Raw genomic sequence first — 19,992 nt, forward strand, 5'->3', positions numbered from 1 at the left:
TCCATGCATAATTGATATTGATAATGGGGTGGTATAAAATTGTAATGGGCATATCCGTTAGTTAGTTATGATGGGTCAACAACATTGAAACCATCCAAGTGACATTTCACCTTGAACAATCGTCGCTCGTGCAAAAACACGAAGCTTATGTAAATGAAAGTTGTGATTGTAGTGGAATTAAAACCATCGAGAAATATCAAAGAAGACGCTGCCTACCAGTTTTGAAAGACAACCAAGGCATTGAACAACTATTTGCGTTAGGATGTAGTGAGGGAATCGAAGGAAATTTGGCAGCCCTAAGTTGCCATTACTATTGCCAATCACACATTCAATAGTAACCATAAAGGGTAGCCACATATAAACAGAACCTCGAGGTGTTGACAGTCAGAATCTATTGTAATAGCTTTGACATATATATAGTTTTGTGTTTAGATGAGAATGAAGTGGGCTTCATCCAGGGTTCGGCTCAATCCTCGTCCATTCCATGCAGTGGTGTTTAATTCGCCAAGCAAGAGAATATTACGTGAGCGTTCAGAGTTAAATCAATAGAAATCAAGGATGTGTGATTGTCAAATTATTGCTCCTCCCCTATGATTGAGCGCTTGATGCGATGGTCATTATCCTTGGGTGATACTTTTATTCCCCATTTTCTATTGAAAAAGTAGCGTTTTTCTGTTCGATTATGATAGGATTGGATGAACGTCGGTTTGGGTGGATGTAGACCCATGTTTTTTTGTGGTGATCTTCAAATGTCTTGAGGATAAGAAAAAAATCCTTAACCAAGGTCCATGGTTTTGGGGATGAGTTGGTCTTCTAGTGAAGCCATGGTTTCCCAACTTCAATCCTCTCACTATGTTGCCGATGACTACTCTAGTATGGGTAAGATTCCCAGTTTTCCCATTCACTTTACCCATCTAGATCTCTTAGAAAAAGTGGGCAATTTTATTGGAAGATTCGTCAAAGTAGACAGGGAAAGACTTTTGAAAGGCATTTTCACCTATGTTTGCATATGTGTTTAGGTAGATCCCAATGAAGTTTTGCGAGATAAAATTGAGCTCAAGTGGATGGGAATTGTGTATTCCCAACCCCTGGACTATGAAAATACAACTTATAGATACACGTATAGATACACCAATAAATTTCAACCACAAGCCTGTAAATTTCATTTTCCTTCACACCATGCATCTAATTTGTATTCTGTATGAGAATTAACAAAGGAATGATGCTCTTTTTCCTATATTTTGACTCCCAGAGAATACTATGATAAACGTGGATAGACATAGGGTCCTGTATGGTCCATTTACATCCCATGGATGGGAAATTAGAAGTAAATAAAATAACATCCATTACATAGGCACTCATGTAAAATGGGGGAACAATGTTTTCTAGAATAAAAAAACTACAGTTCTTCCTATAATATAGGATTTGGATACTTAAATTATTAGATAGAACAGTCCCCCAGTCCATAACATAGCTGCATCAATCAAGGGTACCCACTGGTATGAAAACTGTTGGGTATTGACATAACCAAATAATCTACATATCATAGTGGCAACATAACAATATGGACCGACAAGAGAAGCTATAGAATGCACACCCTTATTTTCTCGCTTGTGCTTGCTAGCATCTCTTCTCCATCCTTTGATGACTTCAGATTGATCCTGATTTTCCTTCATGAATTTCTCAATGAAGTCATATCATATTTCTTCTGAGCTGCCGACAACTGGTACATTCGAGTCGAATCTTTGTTGGTGAAAGAGCCGATGATTGTGTTCCTCTTGGTCATAAAGTTTCTGTCGGCGATGTTTATATGGTCAACAACACATGTGATCATATCCATGTAAGGAAGGATGTTCAGCTGAGCAACAATTCTGTGGAGGAATGAATTGGCCAGATCACTATATGTAGTATCAGAAACTGGGTATGAATCTTCGGCTATGACTACTCTTTCTATGACTCTCGGCTCTTCATCTTCGAAAAGTTGATATGTGGCCTCCCAGGTAGATGTTCCGGTGTTTGAGGTGCATGTGGTATCGGTAAATAATGCAAGCAATTCTGCAAACTCAAGGGGAAGAGCAACTGATTGTTGTTGAACAACAGGTTTCTTCATGGGTTTGGTCGACCAAGACATTTTTGTTGAATTATGCTTGTTGGGACTGACTTGTCAAGAGAAACACAAGGGTGAGAGTAACTAACATTCAGAGCGAATAACTTAGCAAATAACCGATTACATAATAATCCAAGACTTTTATGAGCGAAATCTCAAGAAACCGTTAGTAATAATGAATGCATTTATTCTATCGAAAACCATTAATTCTCCACATTTGGCCATTAATATCGCATCTGCCATATCTCAACTTTTGAAGCCTTGTCACTTTGAAACCTCCGATTGCAATACGTGTTGCAGACTCGACTGCTCCATCATAGCACACCTTAATATAATATCACAGTTGCCATGTCACGCCTTTCATATCACAAGTTTTAAAGACGTGTGTCTAGTCATGGACATTAAAAGTTGCAATGGTTATGGTGTAAATAATTAAATTGAATGGATATGGTGTAAATAAAGTCGCAAGTTAGAGGCTTCGGAAGTTTGGTCATGGACAATAAAACAAAAACGCCACTCGCGAGATCCCAATATGCAACGTGGTAGTTTTATGGGGTCGACCTCTTTATTACTATTTACATATATATGCCGGCTTTTATTATATTTATGCTTTAAACCTTTAAAATTTATTTGGAAAAGGTTTTAATCGCCATTTTTCTTAAAAGACTTTTTAGGATGTTCTAATATAATCCTTTCGCATTGAGGCTTTAGAATTAAACCTAAAATTTATCGCTCTTTTTAATTAATTTTTTTGATCTTAAAACTAATATTTCCTCTCAATTTTTTTTATTATAATTATATCCTAAATTTTAAAATAATAACCCTTCTCTATTAATTCTTTTATTAATTATATAATAAAATTATTAATTCATACAACACATATTTAACATTTTACTAAAATATTACTTTTACTTACTTCCATATCCCACTACTTCTATGACGTTGCACAAACGTACTTCCATATCCCACTACTTCTATGACGTTACTTCTATGACGTTGCACCGGTTTGTGCAAATGCTAGTTCTATATACGATGTAGGGTTTCAGGGTCGGCGACAATGCTCTTTAACTTTTTAAAACATTTATATCTTAAAATGGGTTGTTATATGGTTTCAGGTCCGCAGATATATCCTTCTCCGAGGGGTTTTAGGAGGGCCTCTTACGCCGCGCCCCCTTTTCAGGTAGACGCATTTGCAAATATTTGCATTGTGCTATTTTTCTTTCTAGGCGGCGGATTGACTTGATCGGTGCACGGACAAAGGTGCATTTTTGGATAACCGATGCGGCTGGTTCAGATCCTCATATGCAATCGGATAGAGGTGAGTCTAAGCATTGATTTCTTTTGTCCCTCTCAACCCATATTCTCTTATCACGATGTCTTTTTTGTTTTGTATTTCCACTTCACATTTTCCAGAAGAGGTGCTACTTATATTTGCTTTCACAGACTCATAGCAGGCATATTTTTTCAATCTGTGTTTTTTTTGGCGCATTTATTGGCTTACATATCGATTGATATTGATATATTTTCCCTCAATTTTTCTAATCTTCTATTTCATCCGAGTATAAAGAGATACATTTTGTAAATGCTTTAAGCTTCGAGAAATATCAGAACGAAAATATACATTCTTTGCTAAGCCTGAAGAAGGCATTGATATTGATTGAAGGGTCCTGTAACTTCTCTAAAATTCAGAATTCTTCTTTTGAGGCACTTGGATCATCTTCAGAATACTGACTGTCATAAGAATCCCCATTCGAGGATGCAGAAATATGTTCGTGTAAGATATGACAATCCTTGATTTCACTTCATAACCTTGAACCCTCAGCCAACTGTAGTCCTTCCTTCCTCAAGGTGTCTGCTTCACCATTTAATTCTTTGTAGACATGTTCAAAGCACTCCGAAATAAAAACGGACAGAACATTTGATTTCATCTTCTACTACTACCATTCATCCAATTAATTACTAACAACTGATGAATTTAGTAACACTTGTTTAACAGATTCTTCTCCTACAGGAAAGTAGCACAGTCTGAATTTAAAGGCTAATCGAAACTGTAATCTGAATGTCGTTTGAGCCTATAAACGGACACAGTTAGAAAACATGCACAGAACATGTAGATCACTGTCGAGAACCCCTGTTAATGCTATTCCATTATCATTGAATAAAAAGCTACATCACTAACATATCTCAATGCAAAATGTACTGCCCCCTTCCAAGTATTAGAACTTGTGTTTTGTGGAAACCTGATGAACTTGCCTAGGCTGCACCATGTACTGAAAGTGTTGACTGCAAAACAAATGTTAGGCCTTGTGTTAACTAAGTACATGAGGAAACCTATCAATTCCCTGTATACAGATGTTCATCAAATCTGAATTAGAATCAACAAAGTACAATGGATTTACTACCACAGGGGAGTAGCCATGGGTTTGCAGTACATCATTTGAAATCTCATCAGAATTTCAATTGCATACACTGGAGTAGCCATGGGTTTGCAGTCCATCATTTGAAATCTTCTAAGAATTTCAATTACATACTTTTTCTGTCCAAGGAACACTTCACCTGCACTTTGCTACACCCCTAGAGCCAGCAAGTAGTGCTTCAAGTCATGACAAATTCTCTTGCCAATTTTGCCCTGCACCAGTTTGTGGATTCCTTTTAACTTCGTGTGAGTGTAAGATTGTCTACATATGGGACTAAAACAAGCAGATTAGAATGATCTACCAAATTGTAAAAATTAGAATCTGCATCTGTCTCAGTGAAACCCAAATCTGAAAGTTACTCATCAATCTTGGAGTGCCATGCAAATGGTGCATGTTTCAACTCATAAAGGGCCTACTTCAACTTGTAAACATGGGTCTCAAGCCTATTCACCTAAAAGCCTCTTGGTTGGTTTATTCATATAACTCCTTAATCAACCTATTAAGAAATGTTGTCTTTACATAAATTTGATATAAAATCCAATGGAAGATTGTTGTGAAAGACATAGTAAATCTGATAGAGGTATATTTAGTAACAAGAGCAAAAGTCTCCTCATAGTCAACTCCTTTTTAATGGGAGAACCGTCCAACCACAAACCGAGCTTTGCAATTTTATATGCTGCTATCTGGTGCATGCTTAACCATGCATGATTGTTGTAAGAAAAACTAGAGTCAAATACTGACTTCTCCACTAGTCTAGGCACTATCTCCTACCCATCATTCTTTAGGAGGAGATGTATTCCTCCATCATGGCATTTTGTAGTACTTGCTTCCTTATTGTTGTTACTAGAAGGTTTTGTTTCAATAATGAAAGATATCAGTGCAACATAACTAGGGAACTTTTTAGGAGGGTGGCTTATTTGAAGGGAAGTAGTTGGAGCACCAACTTACTCTGTTGCCTCTTTTAATGTCTAGATTAGCCATCTAGGCTTTCTAGCTGAACTTGAAGGTAAAGAGGCACCCCTTGCACTTCCAAAAGCTTGCTGATCTAAGTGTGCGTTTCATGATCTTTTTGATTTCTGCAGATCTGTTTTTGGGATACCAAGCTCTTCTGCCTCCATGGTCACTATTGGAGGTTCTTGAGACTTAGAGGACCATGCATTTTCTTCAAACTTGGTATCTCTGCTCACAACTACTTTATGTTGAGATGGAATGTATATTCTATAAGCTTTTGAGGTTTCACTCTAACCTACAAAAATGCCCTTCAAACTAGAAGGTTCCAACTTGGTCCTTTTCCCATCTGGAATATGAATGTAGATAGGACAACGGAAAAACTCAAAGATGTGTTACTTGAGGCTTCTGAATTCCTCCAGTCTTATCCTTCAAAATTCTGTGAGGATACCTATTCAAAATATAGACAATGATGAGACATGTTTATACACAGAGACACATGAGCAGAACTAGATCATGAATCAAGGCCCCAAACTACTGAGGGTTGTAGGGAACTATCAACATTTTCTTGATTCTTGATTTCATGCAAAAGGTATCAAACTCCTTTGGTTTTTGTGAATTAAGTCTAGGACTTCCTAGAAGAATCATCAATAAAATATTCATAGTAAATGTTACTTGATAAGGAAGTTGAAGGGATGGGCCCACATACATTTGAGTTGATTAGGTCATAAACCCCTCTTGACCTATGTTTACTGCCAGGAAAACATCCTTTACATGCTGGCCAAGTGCACAACCTTTGCACACTCCTTTCTTCTCAGCCTTGAAGATTGGCAATGCCCACACCATGTTTTTCAAGATTGGCAACATTCACTAGTGCAAGTGACCTAGTCTCTTTTGTCAAAGCTCACACATGTTGTCACTATCATACCCTAAAGTTCTTATAGGATTCCCTTGCAATTTAGGATGAGGACTTGTTGATCTTCAAAGTTAGCCATATATGTAGGATCTATCATCACTGAAATTGGAAAGAGATTTTTAGTTAAGCTAGGTACATACAAAACATCATTAACTTAGTAAGCTTAAGGATATCACTTGATGGATCCCACTCTTGCAACTGGATATGTGGCATCATCACCAAGTTCTACTAAAGGTACTCTTGTTAGAGGTTGTATGTTTGCAGGCTCCACTGTCCACATACCAGTCCACATCAGACATGATGTTAGATGACAGGCATGAGACCATTGAGAAGTGTATCTCGAGATTGGATGAAAGCTCATCCACTTGAGCTGATGCTTTTGTACTCTTTACAAGTTGCTTTCCCTTCCCCTTCTTTTGATGACATTGGAAGCGAAGTGCCCAAACATTTGACACTTGAAGCACTTGATGTGGCTCAAGTCCTTCCTTCCCTGGTTACAAGAACCTGGCTTCTCTTTCTTCCCTTTTTAACCCTTCTTAGTTCCTCTTTTCTTGTTGCCCTTCTTCGTCTTACTAATGGGGACAACATTCTGCTCCTTCTAGTTGAAGTCATTCCATAGCCTCTTCAAAATGGGAAGTTTTAACTTTTTTTTGGCCTAGATGTCATAGCCAAAAAGTTTCCAAAAAGAACAGGACCAATTTAATGCAATGAGTACTAGCTTTTCACCCTTCACCTCCTCTCAATTGCTGCAAGCTGATCATGGAGATCAATAATCTTCATTAAGTAGGAAACTACAATATCCTTTTACTCATTTGCAAGGATTAAGCTTATTTCTTAGGAATGTCTTCTGTTTGTTGTTCTCACTCTGATAGAGTGACTAGAGCATCAAACATGTACTTTATTGTGGTCTTTTTGGTGATGTGAGGGATCTAATGATCCTTCATAGATTCAAGTATGACTCACTTGACCTTGGCCATCTTCTTTTTATGATTTACTAATTACACAGGTTTGGGAGGCTCTACAACCAGTTTCTCAATGAAGTTAGACAAATCCTACTCCAACAATATCTTTGTGCCTAGAGGCGCTCACCAGCCTGGTATGGAAGAGATGTTGTAATGTCGTGTCTTGATATGTAAACATTTTGACTCAGTCAAATTTCATAAAATGGAAATGAAATAAAATTAAAAAAAAATAAAATAAAAAATAAAATTAATAATTAAAATAAACTTGAGGTAAAATAGTCAATTTATTGTTGGTGGTTTTGACAACCCATGGTTTTGCTAATGGTATTCTTATGTAAGAATAATTTCTCACTCTAGATCCATCTTAACTCCAGATCTATCGAGTGTCGAGAGGGATCAAATCTATTGAGGTGCAAACCTCTTTTAGAGTGAAAAGAAATTTGATCCCGCCAAATGCTTGGAAGATCTGTAGTTAAGATGGATGCAGGCTGGTTACCTGAGACTTCCCTGGGATGAAGTTAAGAGGGACCTTCCAATCTGTCCATGTATTTGAGATTGACTGTAGCCATACTACTGCATTGTAATATCGCCTAAACGAAAGTTAAGACAGATCAACAGCCTAACAAAGAACCCGACAACTTGAAACTTCACTGTGCTTTTCTCAAGCATGGATCACAGCATCCGATCCCTGGATCCTCCTGGCAGCTCCCTTTCATGGGTAGCAGTCCTACTATCTATTCAAGGATGTTTAGAATGTTTCAACAAACCTTTCTCTGATACCATTATGAATTTTTGTCTAACTCATTGTAAACAGATTCTTCTTCTAGTGGAAACTAACACTGTCTAAATTTAAAGGCTAATCAAAACTGCAATCTGAATCTCACTAAAATCTACAAACACAGTTGGAATACATACATTGGAACACACAGATCAATGTCAAAAACAGCTGTTACTGCTATTCCAATACTGCTGAATAAAAATCTGCTAGAAAGGATTTTGTGTAAGAACTGAAACTAACCCTATTACAGATCCATACTCTCACTCTTTCTTATAAGTGACACCTAGGGTTTATAAAAATAGATATATTACTTAGTCTCTGGATCTGTGCTCTATCTAACTGATAAAAAATGAATTCAGAAAGACTGAAAAATAAAACAGAACTGACTCATCTAACTTTAGCACTTTATCTTTAACCTGAAGTATAATGATAAAATTATCTTATTCTTTTTATGGCTGGTCCATACATGCATGTGTGTGCCCTTATTGCTGGAATAGTAAAATTTGTGATGTGCTCCTACTGTCTATTTATTGCTGCATTCTCACCAACAGATCATTATGCTGTTTGGAATTTAATGCTACATGGATTTGTGTAATGCTGATGTAATATAAGGTGCCCAGATCTGCTATGTGTGCTCCAACCTAGTAGAAGATGATCTCGGGTACACTATCTAACAACAATGAGCCAACAAGCACTGGTATTTTTTTAAATGCCACTATGGGCTGCTAGCTTTTAGAGTATTGTTAGGGAAATAAGCTCAGTGTAGTTATTTGATCCTCACCTAAATCTGTGTTAAATCTGATATAGTGAGAGTTATTGAGATAGAGAACACGTATGGCTTCCCTTTTTTGGGGGGTACCTTGACTAGCTCCATCAAAGTAATCCCCATGTTCCAGATTTGTCCATAGGAGCATGAATCAACTTTTTCTGTGTTGGGTTTGATGAAAAAGCTTTGAAGTTTGAGAAGATTGACTGACCTTGGAAGGCACATTGAAAGAGTTATATACCTGTCTTCAAAGATTTCAACATTTCTATCTTTCTAGATTCCCCATGATACTATTAGAGGAAGGCCTTTGAGGACTGAGTTTTGCTACCACTTTTTAGAGCACTCTTCAGCATAACCTTCTTGTCCACAGTCCTTTATCCTTGTCAAACCATCCAGATTTCCTTTATTAAGGACAGAATATCAGTAAGTGGTCTATGTTCTTTTCAACTCTTTTACACATGATACATTTGCTTGGACTTGATCCATTTCTTCTCTTAAGAACTTCCTATGTGGGTGCTCTATTTAAGATTTCCAACTGCATGTAAATAATGAAATTTTGAAAGGATCTTATCCAGATGCGCTTCCACCATGAGAGTGTGCATTCTGGTCTATCCAGGGTACACGATTCTTATCCTAACTTTGGAGTGTAAATCCCCAAGGCTGGATTTTAGACCAGACATGTTCATCATCAGAGTCTTTTATATAGGCATGGCACACTTTTGATTTGTTTATAAATCCTTTTGATTGAATATTTTCTTGGCCTTTGAGTCGTCTCTCTGTTCAGCGCTATTCCAATCCTGCTGGCAAATGGAGGAGTTTCCTGGTCCAGCTGCCTGGTCTAGATTGAAGAGAGTTTATCACTACTTCTGGAAGCTTGTACTCAGCTCCACTGCTTATCCATGGGCCTATACTGATCTTCGCCTTAGCCTCATTGCAAACCTTCCATGCCAGCAATCTGCCTATTAAAGGGAATGTTATAGTCAGTACTTTCAATAATATGGATGCATTGTTGATTGACTTGTTTGGGTTTCCAATCCAGTCTTCTGCTGAATTGGGCTCAATATATCTTTGAATGTGAATCTGATTCCAGAGGTCCTCTTTTGATATTAGTCTCCACATACACTTGGCTTTTAGGGATTTCCCGAAGGAATGATATTCGATATGTAATGCATGTGGGCTTTTTTGTATACCTTTGTTTTCTTAGCAAAATATAGTCTTATATTATAAAAAACAGATCAAGTATTGTAAATGCTTTCTCTTTGCATCCATGCTAGAAGAGCCAACATATCAGATTGGGCATCATATTTGGAATGTCTCATGTCATTCTAAGGACAAAATCCACAACAGTGATAAGATTCAATGTTTGCTTTTATTTTTATTGTGCTCTTTCCAGCTTTGTGGTTGGAATGTGTTGTAGCCTACATGATTATTGAGTAACACTTCCTCAATTAGAAGGAACTGATAGATAAAATCTTGTGGTCTCCTCACTCCAAACCACACATACTTTATGATAAGATCTTTCGGATAATCTGCCAGAGATTAAATGCAATATTCTAACCTGAATGTAACATTTAACTGGACATTGTGAAAATTAGAAGCCTATTCTTTCAGCAAACTAAGGGCAAAGAACCCCGAATAGCTTTCATAATTAATCTAAGCCTAAGCTAATAAAGGGTAAATTGCCCCCAAGTAGCTTTTAAACTGAATCTAAGCCTGGACTTTGCAAGTCTCATTGCGCCTTTTCCAAACCCTGTTTCCCCCGCCATGTCTCTCACAGCTTTTAGCTACAATGGAGCAAGGATCCACCTGCTTAGCTTTGCTATCATTTTCTGCATTTGCCTTTTTCCTCCTTGACCTATTCTCCAAACGCACATTCCTTGAGGCCTGCACTCTGCGTTCAATCTCCAAAGCCTGGGTGAAGTCCCACATCCGCAGAACTCCCTCCTCACCTCCACATACAATTCTCTCAGCACCAATGTCTACAGAATACAAGTTTTGATAGAAACCATGCAGCAACCGTTGAGGTGGCTCCACATTTTGCAATGTTACAATTGCAGTGTTCTTCCACTGACGACTATTAGCAGCTTTTTCAGACTTGAAATTACTGCTTGACTTTAGCAGCTTCCTGACATCCATCATGGCAAGCTTGCCATCCCCAGATGCAGAGACAAGCCATGGATCCTCAAATGCAAGTGAATAAACTGGGCAGGAATGAGGAACCCATGAAGCAACTGGTTTATCATTAACTATAACATCATCATCAGAATGACTAGTGTGATGACGGGGAGATCGGTCCTCAAACATATGAATAGCTCCATCCTCACCTCCAGTAAACAGCAAATGGCCAGATCGACTGCATACCAAAGAGTATGCATTGCCAACATGGACATTTAGCCTCACCCTCATCTGGTGTCCTGTTTCAATATCCCATGTGTAAATGTCACTGCCTGCAGCGCTCATAAGTTGAGGGCCTCTCACAACCAGTGACCACACCCAATCTCCATGCTTGAAAATCTTCAGACACTTCAAAGGAGCTCGATCCCAGACACGAATGCTCATATCCCAAGAGCCACTATAAATTCTGGCAGAGTCAAGACCCAGGCATGTAATGGGTCCAACATGTCCACGAAGGCAAAATTCAGTGTTTTGACCTGTAATTCCCGAAATGTCAAACAAATGAGGGAGCTCAGGGATTTCTCGCCAACCTCTCACAAAAGCCTCAGTTCCACCCACAACTAACATCTCCATATCTGCTGCTATGGCTCGTATAGTGCTACGAAGTGGCCGTGACTGTTCAATCAGAAAACCTTCCTCCATGTCCCACATTCTGATCATTGTATCATATCCTGTAGTAAAAATGAGATTTGCAAATGCCAGAAGACAAACAGACCGTATGGATTCAGTATGGCCATGGAAAACATCTATTTTAAATCGGCCTAGAAAAGCCTTGCTACGAGCTTCTCTCTCAAGGTAGAGCTCTCTCCATGATTTTTCTGGTGGTATGGTAGATGTTTCAGAAGGTTTTCAATGTGCAGGAAGCCCCCATCTCTCACAATAGAATTCCTTCCATCCATGGCTATCTGAGGAAATCCTCCGGAAAAGAACACATACACAGGAAACAATGTTGAGTTCTCTTGCATTGAGATGATTGAGGATCTCCGATATTAGTACAGGAGGAAGTTCAAGAAATGAGCAATGGCCATTGTGATCAATATCTGTTAATGCATAAGTTGATCTCTCTGCTTTGCTGCTAGTCTTAGTTTGAATCTCTACTTCATTTACTCGTAAGGAATGAGGACTGGGAAGCTCCGGGCAGGACACCATCTCTTCATTCCAAGCATCATTAGCTGAACCAGAAGATACCTGCCATCCCTTCTGGCATTCAAATGCCATGGAAATACACAGGGAACCACCCAACCCTTCTTAAGATTGGCCAAAGGCTATATGGAACAAACCTGCAAAAAGAACACAAGTCTTAGTGCCAATCAGTGGGAACACGTTTGTTGAGATATACAAGACAATAACAAAATTGACTTGGGAAATGTTTTGAAATGATTGAAGCATTTACATGGAGACTAAAATAAAAACAAAAGAATCCCCTGTGCACAACATATTATGACCGGATTGGCATCTTCCAAATTTTCCAGGAGCAACACCAGCGAATTCAATAGAAAATAATAAAAAATGTTTAACATAAAGTTTGTTTACTCCACACGGTCTCAAAACAAAAGTCCATACCGTCAAAATAACTCCCACTGAACCAGTGCCTCCACGGAATTACAACCAACTTTCCAGTTCAGATTTAAGTTGAAGGACAGGGAAAGGTGAACTTGGGGCAATTCATGCACTGACATGCACAAAAAATGAGAAGCTGCAATTTTGCAAGGCACATAAAAATTTAGAAAAGTACCATTGGAGTAGGCAGATGTGTCAAAGCAATCAAGATCATGAATGTTCTCTATTCCCAGTACAAAGTTGATTTGAGCACAACCAGCATCATACAGGTCAAGAACCACCCAACCTCTGTACCAGGATCCTCCATCTTGACAAACTCGCACTTCCAGTGTCTATGTCCACTTGCCCGAGACCATCCACAGGGTTCAAGTGGCAGCGCCCCTGCCAGCCTCCCACAAAACTTCTATAAAATTTGGTCACTGAATTCCTACTATGTGCGCCAAGTTCCTAACTGGGCACAGATACACACTTTAGCAACATGTATGCACCCATTTCAACAGATTGTACATCCACTTTTTTGTAACCTGCAAATGCCAGGAATGCTAATAATCAGCAGTATTGTTGCCCTTGCATGCCAGTAGAAGCTCATGGTGCAGCAGGAGATAAACAGCAAATGATAGGTACAAAACTAAATGGATAGTCTATAACTGATATATAATTCTAAGCATAGAATGTACGATAGGCATGTAGCTAAGCCTCTTCTCTTTCCTATTCTTCCATTTCTTAAGTTGCCCTCTAATTTGCAACTTAACATGAGATCAAAAGTATTTTTTCTCCAAGCCCTTTTTGTTCACCAAAAGCCTTCTCAGATGTCCTTTTCCTAACGAACTTGGATCACCAATGCTTGTTCTCACATGCTTCCTCTCTTTATGGTGTCCTTAGGGAGCCCCCAGTCCACATTGCTTCTCCTCCCTCTTCTTGGCATATGTTTTCCCATGGTGACATCAGGAGTCATCAAATTCATTGGCAGCACCAAGGCCGCTGATGAGATTTCAGTTTGAGTTCCTCAAACATGGTATTCACTCTCTCAAATTTCACATTGTTGATATGTTTAATCATGTTGTTTCTATCTTGGTTCCGCCATGTCAGGGATTACTTCAAACCACAACAATTACAAAACTGTCATGGTTGAACACACTTTCGCCAGGATCAATGGCATGGTACTTCATATGTGGTTATACATTGAACTATAGAGGAGGCCCCTGAAGGACAGCAGAGGCAAATTGACGTAGATAAGAAGCACCTCAAGGCCAAAGGACAGGGCAAGATTTAGTGAAACATACTAGCCTGTTGACTGCATCATCACTCTACAGGCAATTATTTAAGGAGACTTGGGTCTTGACATTGCTGTTTGAAATTCTTATGTTTCTTTGTGAACTTTTGAGAGAACCCTATTCCAAAGGCTTTGTGACATTAATATTTAAGAGACCCTTCTAGTCACCATCATGAGACTATATGAGTTGATACTTGGTCAATTTCACTCTTCACAACTTCTCAGACTTCATTAGGAGCACCATTGGGTTCAAGCATTCCTGTCACCTCTCATAAACTCTCTTTGGGATCTGCATTGATGAGTTGTAGTCCTCTCTTAGGAAGCACATGCAAAAAGGCAATGGTTACCTTTTACACCACATCTAGATCTCCTTGCTTTTATTTGTCAACAACATGATCCTCCTAGCTTCCTAGAAAGTTAGGGACACGTTTCCCCACGCCCCCTTTTAGGGAGACACAGGGAGACGCAGGGGAAACGTTTCCCTACTGTGGGGATGTGTTTCCCCAAAAGGGGTGCTTCTGGGCAGCTCCCCTAAAAAAGGGCTAGGTGCTCCCCCTTAATTTTGCTTGAAACAATAATTTATGAGTGGGAAAGCTCAACATTCAACCCTAGGGCCCTATTAATTGACTTAGGATGTTTGAGAGTGGTTCTGACCTCATTTTATTTCATATGGAGAAAGTAAATTTCAGATTCCACTCAAAATGCATCAGACATAACAATTTTTAAGATTTCAGGAATGAGCGAATTGCGATGTTTCCATTGGGCTCTATTATATATAAGGGTTTGGAACTACCATTTAATCAAGAGCACCAAGCCCAAAAGTACCCCTTTTGAGGGGGGCCATGTTCTGCTTTGGGCAATTAAGAGTTATCTTCCTCAGCTCAACCTTCAGTGGAGCTGCTAATTGATTGCCTCCTTGCTGTCACTTGTTGCTGAATGAAGGACCACTTCACCCGGTCATAAGTTTTCTCAAAGTCTATTTTGAAAAACAAGCCATTGAGGCTAGTATGGTGGGCACATTCTATGCCTTTAAAGACTGCATTGAAATTGTCAAGGATATATTGCCCACAAATAGACCTTGTTTGTTCTAGGCGAATGCTCTTTGGAAGAATATGCTTGATGCACAAGGCAGATGCCTTGGCCAAGATTTTTTAAAAGGTGTTTAAAAGAGTTATGGGTCTCCAGGTGGTGTTTAGCACTAGGTCTTTTTCCATAGGAATGAGTTTGATAATGCCCTAGTTGATTCCAGCTCGCAGGGATTGGCTTCTGAGAGGCTCTTTACAAACTTTTGCACAACTAAACTTAACTTCATAGTTTACAAAAAATGCTTTGTGCACCATCATCAATATTTTGGTTGCAAAAAATTGGTAATATAATCACAGAAAGTGATAAATATTTTTGTTTCTTACTGTAACAACAATACAAACTAAGCCCCTAGGGTTAGCTCAATTGGTCGAGTCTTGTCAATAAAGCAGCTTTGTTATTAAGAGGGCATGGGTTCGATGTTGTCAACACTCTCGAGGCTAGGCTCCGTGGTTGCGCAGGCAGTAAGTGGTCACTTCAGATGGATCTGCCTGGTACAAATATTTTGGGGATGTAGCGGTCACCGATCTCCGGGGTTCATGAACCACATAGAAAAAAAAACAACAATGCAAACTAGTTTTTTTTATGTAAAAGTAAAAGAATCTACAAAATAATGAAATTGTTGCATTGGCTGAGTCGACTCAAAGTTTTGTATTTTACTTGGTTCATTTTGGATAGATGGTTCAGTCCTCTTTGTTATGTCCTGTAGATTTATGCAAATGTAGAAGACTTCTATTTGGATTGCCCAACAATTTTGCTTATCTAGTTGTAGACAAGTACCATAAAATGCATATATCCTTTGGCTACATAGCAGTGCTTCATACTCTTCCCAGTCTCCTGAGTCTGGCTGAGTCTTGCCAAGTCAGCTCTGGACCGAGTATTCCCCAGCGACTCCCCTGGCAGGCTCCCCTTTGGCTTAGCGGAGTCTTGCCAGACTTGCTAGATTCGGGAGTCTGACCCAGGCTTAGCTGACCCAATGACAGTGACCAAAAATACCCCACACTTGTGATTTTTAGGAGGGAAATGAAGTGTTTGAGAGGGCAGGAAGTCTTTATAAAGACATTTCTCCCCTTATTCTTTATCATTCCATATATTTTTAAGAGCCATTTCTTCCTTAGAAGAGTGCTGTGTGCTGTCACTGTGAGCGGGTTGAGTTCATCATAATTTATGAGGGAAATTGAAGGAGGCTTTAGCATCATCAATGATCACTAGTTGCTGAGTAAAGTCGTCTCACCCTCTCAGCATTCAAAGTTCAGGTAAGTGGGCAATTACACATTGAGGTTTTACTGTTTAGTTTATCAACTTGCATTTTTTTTAAAGTTTATACTAGTAGGCCTGTAGGATGGGATGTCATCCTACAGGCTTGATGAAGAGACTCAGGGTCTCTTTAGTGTTTCATTATCTCTAATGGAAACACCAAATACATTTGCACCACAATTATTGCTTCAGTCTAGAGATTTTGGCTAACTCCTTGAGGGCTTATTCTTGGCATCTTTGTAGTCATGAATGAGGCTTGAAATTGGACTTGGAGACATTGTCTACCTTGATTATCTAATTATGTTATGAAACTATGAGTTATGTAGCTGAATGGAGTACTATTTGTGAATTTGATCGTGGAATTTCAGTTCACTATTTTGCATACAAATATCGAGTGTCAAATGTTGTGTCATCGTATTTTATGAGATAATCTTTTGAAATTCTGCATAGATTGTGGTTTTATAACTTATATGGATTGGTTTGTGCTCAAAATTTACCATGTTTTGAGTTTTTTTCTCTTTGTTGGGTCTGTGCTGAGTCGTTGAGTCTTGCCAAGTCCCAGCCCAACCAAGTCTGGCAACTTTGCTACATAGTGATAAGCATTAGATGCTAAAATTGATGATTAGGATTAACCCGATAATATTAGATTGAGCAGCAGATTGTTTTGATGGATTAGAATAGTTTTTAAATTTTGCCCCTTCCCATGTTCTGCTTAATTTTTTTCTAGTAACTGTTGTAATATAGAAATTAAAAAAAATTATAAAACAACCATAAAAAAAAATTAAAATTAAAAAGAACAACACATAACAAATATCAAAACCTAAACTAATTTGCAATCTCTAACTCACTCATTCGAGTTACCAAGCTTATGTCTACTCAGCTTGCTGCGCAGCACTATTTGACTTACCAGTTAACTGTTGCACCTCCTCCTCCATGGCACTCCTAAAATGCTCATTGGCCATTTTTAATCGTCAGTTTTAACTTTCGAGTCTTGACTTTAGATATGGATGACCTTAGACTGATTCTTTGACTTTCACTCTTTACTTTTTTTGAGTTTGAGTTATATCAATTTACTATTCCAATCTTCAGGCTTAAGTATCTACTATAGTCTATTTTGGTTAGTACTAATTAGATTCTAGAATCACGAATTTAAATTTTAAATCAATTTAGAATCTAGAATGATGAATGATGAATTTAATTTTTAAATCAATTTAGATTCTAGAATGTTGAATAATGAATGATGAATATGGATCAATCTAGTTCATTATTAAATCTCGTGGTGTATGAATGAATGATGTATGTATTAGTATGAATGATGAGTATGGATCACTGTATTTCATTATTTAATTCAATCATGTACGGATCAATGTATTTATGCTTTCATTATTGAAAACATATATATATATATATATATATATCTATATATATATATATATATATATATATATATATATATATATATATATATATATATATATATATATATATATATATATATATATATATATATATATATATATATAATATATATATATTAAAAAAATTATATACCCCCATATCCCCCTGCCCCCTAATTTTACCTAAAATTTGAGGGTACTCTCACACGCCCCCCCTGTGCATCACCCCAGAGATGCATCTCCCTATCCCGGAGTCTTGGTGGAACATTAGTTTTAACTTGCCAACATAGAAGGGTTGAAAATATAGTATGACTTCATATTCAAATATGACCATGCCCTTCAAATTTGATGCCAGGTTGAAGAAGTATTTTAGGAAAAGTATTTGGAAGTGTGTTCTAGTGTTTGCCTTTTAGAAAATGTTAATTTTTTTTCAAGCTTTCTTTTCAATTCTTATAACTGATTTGTTTGTTTTACTTTAGTGGTTTATTTATAATAGTTAAAAAGGCTTACGAGATTTAATGGAAACCTTTTATACCCACACCAGATATGCCAAAAAGACCTTAGACGTGTGAATGCCAATTTTGATGCACCGTTCATATTGTGTAGTTGTGATGTTTTTTGTTAACGATTGTGCTGAATAGCTTTGTGTCGAATGATGCAGGTACCTTCAAGACAATTTATACCACATACGGGAATCACATGAGATGGATCTAGATTTGAAGATAGAATTCTTCAAACATGTTAACTAATGCATTCAACTGTCCAATGTTCTTAGGTAGCGGTCTTGTAAGATTTCTTCTGACAATATCTGGTAACAAGAGTATTATTGTAATCATTAAAATGTTATAAATAAGATATATGAAATAAAAATTCAGGTATTGAATTTTTCATTAAACATTATTTAGAATGTATTAATACTTATAAGTATTTGTGTGAAAATAAATTGAATTGGTTTATGTTTAAGGACAAGGCATCCAAGGCGAGGTTAACCAAGACAAAAGTCACTCATCGTAGTGGCCAGAAAGGTTTAAAAGCACTGATAACAACCTTTGTAAGTATATTAAACATGTGATATTTTTTTAATAAATTTTATACTAGAAGAAAGTCATTGTTATCTAATTTCTCCCTATTTACTGATTGATAGGAACTAAAATATGGAAGACCTTCTAATCATTTGGAAAAGGAGGTGCTGCAACAAAAGAGATGGGTTGAATTTGTTGTTTGGATGGACTCTATGGTATGTAATCTTAGTTGGATTTCCAATATACTTTTAAACCATATTTTCATTTTATTTTTTAGTACTATTAGATATTATATCTTACCTCATTTTATGGTTAACATTGTATAACAAAAACATGTGTTGTGTTATGTAATTAATACTAACATGTAATATTGATTTTTTTTGTCAGAATGCTATAGGTAATGATTGCCAAGACGATGATCCAAATTATGTTCAACATATATCAGGAGATGATGAGGATGAGGATGAGGATGATGGTGGTGAAGGAGGAGATGATGATGATAGTTGCGGTGTTGGTGATGATGTGGATCAGAGTAATGAGGATGGTCAAGATGATCATGAGGATGATCTTGGTGGTGGTAGCTAGGCATGCACATGCATTGTTTTTTATGAAGAAATTATTGTGTAGAATGACATTGTTATGTTTAGATGGGTGTTGTGAATTTACCATATATCAATGAGACATTTTGATTTTGTAATCATACGATGAGTTTGATTTATGTAAGTTGTTAATTTATCGTAGAATAACGATATTCATGAAATATTTTGATTTGTTAATCATATTTGAATTTTACTTGTTTTGATTAAAAATAATACTGATTTTATTAGTATTATGTTGCTATTTTATACATGTTTTGAAAATTGTTAATGACACATTGTTATTTTTTTGGATGGATGTTGTCAATTTCTCTTAAATTTCTTTACAAATGATTTTGAATTGTGATATCTGCTTTAATGATATTTAGAAACTATCATATATTTCACTATGAATCTATAAAGGGGGTCATATATGTAAAGAAAAATATACTCTATATAAGAAGTCAAATGCGGATGTAACCATGGATGCAAAATTGAAAGTAAAATTGGATGTTAAACTAGAAATTAATACAAAATGCAAACAATTGACATACAAAGTGTTTTAAATTAGAAGTGAAAAATTGTGCAATAGTTGACACAAAGAAGGGAACAAAACATGGCATACAAAAGGATATCAAATTGGGCAAAAACAAGGACACATAAATGGGCACCAAATTAGATGCAAAAAAAGACAACAACTAGATGTAAAATAAGATGCAAAGTTGAGCGTTAAAAAGAAGCAAAAAACGTTACAAA

At 37.3% G+C, this 19,992-nt stretch overlaps 1 protein-coding gene and 1 pseudogene across 3 annotated transcripts; one reads left to right on the forward strand and one right to left on the reverse strand.

Moving 5' to 3' along the window:
• Window positions 1-3,225: 3,225 nt before the first annotated feature.
• LOC149187298 (uncharacterized) lies at window positions 3,226-19,360 on the forward strand. Of its 3 annotated transcripts, XM_089412781.1 has the most exons (5): window positions 3,226-3,425; window positions 18,301-18,425; window positions 18,604-18,690; window positions 18,784-18,876; window positions 19,049-19,350. In XM_089412781.1, the coding sequence occupies exons 2-5, from the start codon at window positions 18,378-18,380 to the stop codon at window positions 19,244-19,246; spliced, it is 426 nt and encodes a 141-aa protein (XP_089268907.1). In that variant the 5' UTR covers window positions 3,226-3,425; window positions 18,301-18,377; the 3' UTR covers window positions 19,247-19,350. The 3 variants fall into 3 exon arrangements, 2 of the variants coding, with proteins under 2 accessions (XP_089268907.1, XP_089268908.1); XM_089412782.1 differs by lacking the exon at window positions 18,301-18,425 and having other exon boundaries at window positions 19,049-19,360; XR_016256192.1 differs by lacking the exons at window positions 18,784-18,876; window positions 19,049-19,350 and having other exon boundaries at window positions 18,301-18,414; window positions 18,604-18,691.
• LOC149187299 (F-box/WD-40 repeat-containing protein At5g21040 pseudogene) lies at window positions 10,454-12,287 on the reverse strand (annotated as a pseudogene).
• Window positions 19,361-19,992: the final 632 nt, after the last annotated feature.

The sequence above is a fragment of the Pinus tabuliformis genome, chromosome 3_1 (genome assembly GCF_031772625.1).
Source record: "Pinus tabuliformis cultivar Carrire ecotype Pingquan chromosome 3_1, CPIR1, whole genome shotgun sequence".
Classification (NCBI taxonomy): domain Eukaryota; kingdom Viridiplantae; phylum Streptophyta; class Pinopsida; order Pinales; family Pinaceae; genus Pinus; species Pinus tabuliformis.